Below are 9401 nucleotides of genomic sequence, written 5' to 3'. Positions count from 1 at the left end.
TGCACAGGCCATCAAAGATTCTACTACTAAATACTGTCACACTGAAAGTGACAATGATTAAAAGCTATATTTTAGTCAAAGTTAAAGTATAATTTTTTGTGAATGTTTAATTACATAAGTCAGCTGTGCATTAAAGCAGTGCATTTTCAGTGGTTTTTTTTTTACTGTGATGTGAATGGTGTTTCAGTATTAAACACTAAAAAGAAAATATAAGAGCAAACATTAGATAGTCTCTTAACCAATTCATCACTACATCTAACTATACTTCAAGGGAAATTAAAATTAAAAAATTAAAATACTTTTTACCTGCATTCCCTGCAGTAATGATTAATTATCCAAATTATTTATTAGGGTGAGGTGGTTTATTTTAAAATCCATTAAAATAATTTTTTCTAAATTCAGACACAGAAATAAACATGTAGAATTTTGCAAGGAATTTTGTGCCTCTTCTATTAAATAATTATTTTCAAACTTCGCAAAAATAAGGAAGTAGTAAATTAAAACTCCTCAGACATGAGGGTATGAAAAAGAAAAAAGTGAAATATGGAGACACAATTAGAAATAGAAAGAATATACATTCAACTAAACACACAGAGGTAAAAAAAAAAAAAAACCTTCAGTTATAACTGGAATAAAATACATTTGTATTTTTCAGTCTTGTGTCTCTGAAAAGGAAATTGCATAATTACATTTTAAGGAATGAATAAAGATCTCTAAATTATATAATTAATGATATACCGAGTAAAGGACATCACAGACCTGTAGGGGCTTAATTCCTTTCTTTTTTTAATATTTATAAAATTAATTGTTAAACAGCTCTACAGGAAAATGACCTTACATAACTAACTGTAACTGAAAATACTCTCTTCATTTCCAAAATTCCAAGCATCCCATCCTATACTATGTGAAAATAGGCACCGATAATAAAAATGTTTGTTCTGATTTTTTGCTCAAAGTAATGATCATCCTAAAGCTTGAAGGGCTGAGCACTAGCATTTGATTTTGTGAAGGTATGCTTAATGTGCAATAACAACAGTAACAGTTAATGATTCCACTTGAAATTATTTTCTGACAGATGAGTATTTCCATAAATGGCACAGTTTGGAGTATCAGGTATTTATTATATACAGTATATGTACACATTTATATACACACACACATTACACAGCCAAAGAATTATGCTCCAAAAATTGCTGAAAAAAGTATTTCGAATAATTTTAGCATAAAATCACTAAAGGAAGTGTCTAGCTGTCCAAGGTGCAACAGTCCTAAAATTCTGGACTTAGCTTTTTCTTTTGGGCTCTATTCACAGAACCATTCTTCGAATGCCACATTCACAACAAAACTTTGCCCATTCTACAGGATATTTAGTCCCACACTCATGGCAGAATTTTGGTAAGTGTCCTGTTGAATTTCCTTCCATGCCTTTAACGTTTCCGCCATTAAGTGAAGATATATAGTCTCCATCTGGCCTGAAGGAGTACAGGAAGAAAAGTGGAAACACAAAGTTCTTGTCAGTAGTTTTCATGACCCTTAGAAAACAGTACTTAATATTAAGTATAAGCAAAAGCTTGCTTAACCTCAGTTTTAATATTTTTCTAGTTCAGATTTTAAAAATCCCTTTTAGTTAATAATGAAATTCTAAATATTTTCTTTGGCACTATATTTGTCCCTGTTTATGAGAATTTTTCCTGGACAAATACCACCACACTTTCCATTTGTTCAATGTACTAGGCATATACTACAATGGGAATAGAATGGAAGTTTATAGTGTCCCTTCTGCAAAACCATCTCTAAAGAGAAAACTAGAACCTCGCCCTGAGGAAAGATGGACATCTTTCCTCCAAATATATACTGTAATAAATATGTACATATTATTATACATATTATAAAACAACATATACATAACTTCTCCCAATGTGTCATGCTATTTTCACTGTATCCATGGAGTCTTTTCACTCGAATTCTCATCACTATCATCAGGCTAAATCTTGTTAGGTCCTTTGCTCTAATTTAGTTATACACACTCAAATTCTTTCATCCTTCATCCCCTGTACTGTAACCCTCATGGCTCTGGACACTCTCCCTGCCACCCTAAATTGTGTCACCCTTTGCTTTCTTGTTTTCCATCTGACATGCGGTGTATGTCATTTCTGTTACGTCTTGTCTTCTCCATAAGACTGTGAGCTCCCCCAAGTGCACTGATTTTTATCTGTTTTGTTACTGCTCTATGTCTAGGATCAAGAGAAGTACCTGACATAAACTCATCTCTCAGTAAATATTTTTTAATGAGTCAGTGAATGAATGAGTAATAGATGAAGAAGATAAACAAAGCAAAATATTTGGTCCTTTTAAAATTGATCAACAGATCAACCTTTTAAGATTGATCAACAGAAAAGGAATAAACAATATTCAGAATGAAAGAAGGATATAACTACAGATATAGCAGAGATTTAAAATTATAAGCACAAGGGGCGCTTGGGTGGCTCAGTCGTTAAGTGTCTGCCTTCGGCTCAGGTCATGTTCCCAGGGTCCTGGGATCGAGCCCCACATCGGGCTCCCTGCTCTGCTGGAAGCCTGCTTCTCCCTCTCCCACTCCCTCTGCTTGTGTTTCCTCTCTCACTGTGTCTCTCTCTGTCAAATAAATAAAAATTAAAAAAAAAAAAATTACAAGAACAATTCTATGCTAATAATTTGAAACTTAGATGAAATGAAACATTTCCTAGAAAAATATCTTATGAAAACTGATTTCAAACAAACTGTAACACTAAACAGACATAATCATTAAAGCGATTGAATCAGTAATTAACATACTACTCCTTATCACGTGGGCACGTGCAGACACACACACACACACACACACACACACACAGTGGACTCATGATAATTTTACATCATAAGTTCTAGGGGTGCCTGAGTGGCTCAGTCGGTTAAGTGTCTGCCTCTGGCTCAGGTCATGATCCCAGGGTCCTGGGATTGAGCCCGGCATCAGGCTCCCTGCTCAGTGGGGAGTCTGCTTGTCCCTCTTCTTCAGCCCCTCACCCTACTTGGGTTTTCTCTCTCTCTATCAAATAAATAAATAAAATATTTTCAAGAAAAACACATGGTAAGTTCTACTAAACTTTTCCAGCAGAGGGAGGTGAAAAACAACATTCTGCAATTTCTTTTCAAAGGTCGGTAAAACCTTGATATTCAGACTAATAAGAGAATATAAAATTATAATCAATTTTACCTATTAACTTGGAAATACATATAAATCTCCAAGAATTTTAGCAAACACAATCTACATACATATGCAATTCAAAACACTTTAGATTTATTCCAGAAAATAAGACTGATTTAACATTAGAAAATCTACTAATATAATTTAAAACACAAATAGATTAAAGGATTTAAAATACTGGTTTTATATATATGATATCCAGTAAGATTCACCATCTACTTTTCATTTAAAAAAAAAAAACAGGAATAGAAAGGAATGTCATTGACAAAATGTATTTAACAGAATCCTTTATCAGTCTTCATATATAATGGTGACATTTAAGAAGCATTTTCTTTAAAAGCAGAAATGTCACAAGAATGTCAGCTATAATCATTTCTATTTTAATCTATAATATAACATAAGGAGAATTCTTTCTCCGTTTCTGTGGACACATCTGACATTGGGATAACTGCCTAGCTTTCTTTAATGAGAACCTTTAAAAAGGTGGAATACCAGCTGTGTTTCCAGGCAGCAGTACTTGTACGCAATCCACGGGAATTAAACATCCCTCAGGACAACCTGAAAGCTACGTCTACGGGGCTGTTACAAGAGAAACTGGTTCCCTTGGGGGACATAGAATTTCCAATTAAACTATCCTACACCCACCTATTAAGATCTTGTTCTCTGGGGCACCTGGGTGGCTCAGTCGTTAAGCATCTGCCTTCAGCTCAGGTCATGATCCCAGGGTCCTGGGATAGAGCCCCGCATCGGGCTCTCTGCTTGGCCGGGAGCCTGCTTCTCCCTTTCCCACTCCCCCTGCTGTGTTCCCTCTCTAGCTGTCTCTCTCTCTCTGTCAAATAAATAAAATAAAATCTTAATAAATAAATAAATAAATAAAATAAAATAAAACAAAATAAAAGATCTTGTTCTCTCACATCCACGCTGTCACTTGGATGGCCAAAGAAAATCAGCTCCAGGACTGGGGCAAGGGCTCCCAGGAAAGAGAAACACCCGACACTGCCTGCTTTCATTCCCTATTTCCCATAAATAATCCCACTGTCATATTTTAGCATGTGATTACCTCTAGCCGAGCCCAAGACAACCTCTTGATGGACATTTCAAGAGTACTGGCTTAGAGGAAGAGGCATGAGGAGAGGGGAAGGAAAAGTTGAGTTTCTAAAGCTCCACTCTGTCCAAGTCCAAGAAATCACCTCCTCTCTCCCACAATGACATTAAAATCCAAGACTTTAAGTAGGGAAGATCAGTCAAAACCTCAAATGTAAGTTCAATGTCAGGGTTAATTTACCAATCTGACCCCTCGTTTCCTTTATTTACTTACCTGTGGAAGTTTCTCTTAACTTTTCTGAGAGCTAAGCTACACATTCAAAAGGATATTTGTTCCATTTTGTGTAGCATTTTTAGGTGTTTTGGGTTGGAAGGGCCATCCAGAAAATGTAGTCTACCACACTTCCAGAAAAAGAAATCTGTGAGATTTCTTCATCTGTTATGGTTATAATTATTCCATCTGGGTAGGGTAGTAAGTCAAGTGAACAAGGTTTACTATCACCTATCAACCATTTAAAAAGAAAGAAAGAAAAACAAACAAAAAAAGAATTCAAACTCATTTTTAATGTGATTTTTGCCCCTGCACTTCTTTTGTTGTCACTTCTTTGTCTACCTCTTTAGAAAGATAAGATGATCTTTTTATTCAAGCACATGTATTTATTAAGTTTTCCATTTTGTAAGAGAATGTTAATCCTACATTCAGCATGTATCCAAAACACATGGCTCCACACATATACAACAACATAGTACAGCTAACTTCAGGACTCCAAGAAACATTACTTCTTTAATATTTAAAATGTATCAAAACCTTAGGTGAAACAAACAGTATTTGTGAAAGAATCTACCTGCAAAGGTAGCAATTCACCTATTCCTTTATGGTTCTCATCCCTTGTTATGCATAAGCATCACTCTTAAAATTTTAAAAATCCAAACCAAAGAAATCAAAACCTCTCTGGGAGGCACGTAGACATGGTCATTTTTAGAAAGTTCCACAGAAGAAAGAGGAACCCTCTTACACTGTTGGTGGGAATGCAAGTTGGCATAGCCACTGTGGAAAACAGTATGGAGGTGCCTCAAAAAATTAAAAATAGAGCTACCCTATGACCCAGCAATTGCACTCCTGGGTATTTACCCCAAAGACACAGATGTAGTGAAAAGAAGGGCCATATACACCCCAATGTTCATAGCAGCAATGTCCACAATAGCCAAACTGTGGAAAGAGCCAAGATGTCCTTCAACAGATGAATGGATAAAGAAGATGTGGTCCATATATACAATGGAATATTACTCAGCCATCAGAAAAGATGAATACCCAACTTTTACATCAACATGGATGGCACTAGAGGAGATAATGCTAAGTGAAATAAGTCAGGCAGAGAAAGTCAATTATCATATGGTTTCGCTTATTTGTGGAACATAAGGAATAGCATGGAGGACATTAGGAGAAGGAAGGGAAAAATAAAGGGGGGAAAATCGGTGACGGAGACGAACCATGAGAGACTGTGGACTCTGAGAAACAAACTGAGGATTCTAGAGGGGAAGGGGGTGGGGGGATGGGTTAGCCCGGTGATGGGTATTAAAGAGGGCACGTATTGCATGGAGCACTGGGTGTTATATGCAAACAATGAATCATGGAACACTACATCAAAAACTAATGATGTACTGTATGTTGACATAACATAATAAAATTAAATTAAATTAAAAAAAAAAAAGAAAAGAAAACCAAAACGGGTGGTATCACAATTCAGGACATCAAGCTATATGACAAAGCTATAATCATCAAGACAGTATGGTACTGGCACAAAAACAGACACATAGGTCAATGGAACAGAATACAGAACCCAGAAATGGACCTTCAACTCTATGGTCAACTAATCTTCAAAAAGCAGGAAAGAATATCCAAAGGAAAAAAGACAGTCTCTTCAACAAATGGTGCTGGGAAAATTGGACAGCCACATGCAGAAGAATGAATCTGGACCATTTCCTTACACCATACACAAAAGTAGACTCAAAATGGATGAAAGACCAAAATGGATGAAAGACCTAAATGTGAGACAGGAATCCATTAAAATCCTAGAGGACAACACAGGCAGCAACCTCTTCGATCTCAACCATAGCAACTTCTTACTAGACACATCTCCGAAGGCAAGGGAAACAAAGGCAAAAATGAACTATTGGGACTTCATCAAGATAAAAAGATTTTGCACAGCAAAGGAAACAGTCAACAAAACCAAAAGACATCCAAATGACATATCAGATAAAGGGCTAGTATCCAAAATCTATAAAGAACTTACCAAACTCAACACCCAAAGAATAAATAATCCAATCAAGAAATGGGCAGAAGACATGATCAGACATTTTCTCCAAAGAAGACATACAGATGGCTAACAGACACATGAAAAAAAGTGCTCCACATCACTCAGCATCAGGGAAATACAAATCAAAACCACAATGATATATTATCTCACACTGGTCAGGATGGCTAAAATTAACAAGTTAGGAAATGACAGATGCTGGCGAGGATGAGGAAAAGGGGAACCCTCTCACACTGTTGGTGGGAATGCAAGCCGGTACAACCATTCTGGAAAACAGTATGGAGGTTCCTCAAAAGCTGAAAATAGAGCTACCCTATGACCCAGCAATTGAATTACTTGGTATTTACCCCAAAGATACAAATGTAGGGATCCGAAGAGGTACATGCACCCCAGTGTTTATAGCAGCAATGTCCACAATAGCCAAACTATGGAAAGAGCCTAGATGTCCATCAACAGGTGAATGGATAAAGAAGATGTGGTGTACACACACACACACACACACACACACACACACACACAATTGGAATATTACTCAGCCAACAAAAAAATGAAATCTTGCTATTTGCAATGATGTGGATGGAACTAGAGGGTATTATGCTAAGTGAAATAAGTCAATCAGAGAAAGACAATTACATGATCTCACTCCTATGTGGAATTTAAGAAACAAAACAGAGGATTATAGAAGAAGAGAGGGAAAAATAAAACAAGACGAAATCAGAGAGGGAGACAAACAATAAGAGACTCTTAATCCTAGGAAACAAACTGAGGGTTGCTGGAGGGGAGGTGGGTAGGGGGATGGAGTAACTGGGTGATGGACATTAAGGAGGGCACAGGATGTAATGAGCACTGGATGTTATATGAGACTGATGAATCACTGAACTCTACCTCTGAAACTAATAATATACTATATGTTAATTAAAAGTAAATAAAATAAAATTTAAAAAATAGTAATAAATTATCCAGTGTCTCTTTATGAGAATTCATAGGCAGATTTTTGAGGTCTCAGGACTAGGTGTGCTTTCACAGAGAAATGATTTTTTTTTTTTAATACAACACAAATCATGTAACTAACTACTCCTATCTTCCCCTGTACTCTGGCCACTACCAAATTTGGACCCAATTTATGGCCAAAGGCTAGCCTATATACAGTGTATTATGACACATATTTTGTGGACTACACATATTTTGTGGGCTAAATTCATTCCTTTTTTTCCTTTATCTTTTAATTCTCATTTTTTCTTTTCATATTCTTTCATTTTTATAAAATTAATCGTATCTCACTGTATGTCGTGAATCTCTGTATAATTGCCTTATACTTTCTGGAATAAGGGTATATATAATATCTATACTAGAATGATTTGTTTTATGCTTAAAAACAGAGTGAATGTCAAAGTTGCACAAATACTGTGACAGATAAGAAAGGGAAGTACATGGATAATCACAAGCTCAGCAGGGAATTTAAATATATTAAATGTTGCTGAAAATTACAATACCAGTTTAAAGGGTCTATTACTCAATTTGCAGAGGTAAAAATAATCATGTTGCACTTAAAATTAAGATATAAAACACAAATGAATGCAGTGAAACTGAAAAACTGTCCTCAAGCATCTATAACAATAATGACTACAAGGTCTAGAAAAATATTATTTATGCCCAAAGTATTTAGTGTACAGCTTAAAGCCAAAATAAATCATATAGCAAAGGAGAAATCAGATTTTCTATTAATAGCCTGATAAATATTTTTGCATTTGGTCCTTAGAAGACTATATACATTATTTTTATTTTAGTTATTAGAATCTCAGAGCTAAACATACCTGGCTATGTAGCTCTCAGTATATGTTTTTCTTTTGTTTGTAAGAACACCTGAGGAAGGATTTCGTGCCAAACTAGGTGGTGTGGAATTTCGAGGTTTGATGTTAGTTCTAGAAGAGAGAAAGAGATGGCATAATGAAAAGGTATTGAATAGCAAGCATTTATTTCTTATATTGCTTATTTACATGATTAGAATAATAATTTGAAGCTGTAGAAAGGTGAATTCAAAAGAGTAAAATCCAAGTAATTATTTTAAATCTGAAAACAACAGTAGTTTAAACTAAGGATAAACCAAAGCATTTTGCATTTACTAACAATAACTTGATGGTAAATCAACAAAAAAAAAATATATGCTTTACATGAAATTTTAAGTTAATAATTCTGAAAAGCTTCAGGTTTTTAAAAGTTTAAATCTATAATTCCCTCAAAATAGGTGTCTTGTTAAATGCCTATGAATAACTGTTAAATGTTATACATTATGAGATATGGTTAAAAACAAACAAAAAACATTAGCTAACCACTTCAATAATTTTCAATTTATGAAAGCCTGTTTTTGGAAATAGCAACTAAAATAAATGGGTTAATATAATCTTCCCTTTTAAGACTTAATCTCACCAACTATACAGCCTGGGCTATCTGCTATCAGTAGAGTTGTTCTGGTTGGATCATCACTTAATTCCCTTTATGAAACTTCAGGAATCAAAGAAAGCTTAGAGGGCTGAATGATGGTACAATGGTAAAAGCGTAGGATTTGGGACTCAGATGAATCTAGATTCAAATGCCAACTGCTACTGACTAATGTGGAGATACTGGACAAACTGTATCAAGTGTCCCCCATTTCTAAAATATGACTATCATCACTTACCTTAGAGGAAGTTATGGCGACCAATTGCAATTTATATAAACATTGAGAATAGTTGATGATGATGATATTATTACTATTATGGCTATTGTTACTGTTCCTAGTTAACATTTATAAAATGGTGCTTATTACTACATTTGGTATA

The 9401-nt window shown here is 35.1% G+C and overlaps 1 protein-coding gene across 2 annotated transcripts in view; it reads right to left on the bottom strand.

Annotated features, from left to right (window-relative positions):
• Positions 1–655: 655 nt before the first annotated feature.
• Positions 656–9401, bottom strand: part of ZC2HC1A (zinc finger C2HC-type containing 1A) — a 49683-nt gene continuing 40937 nt past the window's right edge. For both annotated transcript variants that reach the window (XM_032421728.1, XM_032421727.1), the window contains 2 exons: positions 8397–8504; positions 656–1472 (listed from right to left, as the gene is read on the bottom strand). In XM_032421728.1, coding sequence (XP_032277619.1) covers positions 1307–1472; positions 8397–8504 — 274 coding nt within the window. In that variant the 3' untranslated portion in view covers positions 656–1306. The remainder of the gene's footprint in view (positions 1473–8396; positions 8505–9401) is intronic.

This window comes from Phoca vitulina, unplaced genomic scaffold (genome assembly GCF_004348235.1).
Source record: "Phoca vitulina isolate PV1807 unplaced genomic scaffold, GSC_HSeal_1.0 scaffold25, whole genome shotgun sequence".
In the NCBI taxonomy this organism is placed as follows: domain Eukaryota; kingdom Metazoa; phylum Chordata; class Mammalia; order Carnivora; family Phocidae; genus Phoca; species Phoca vitulina.
This window is presented reverse-complemented; position numbering and strand designations above follow the sequence as displayed.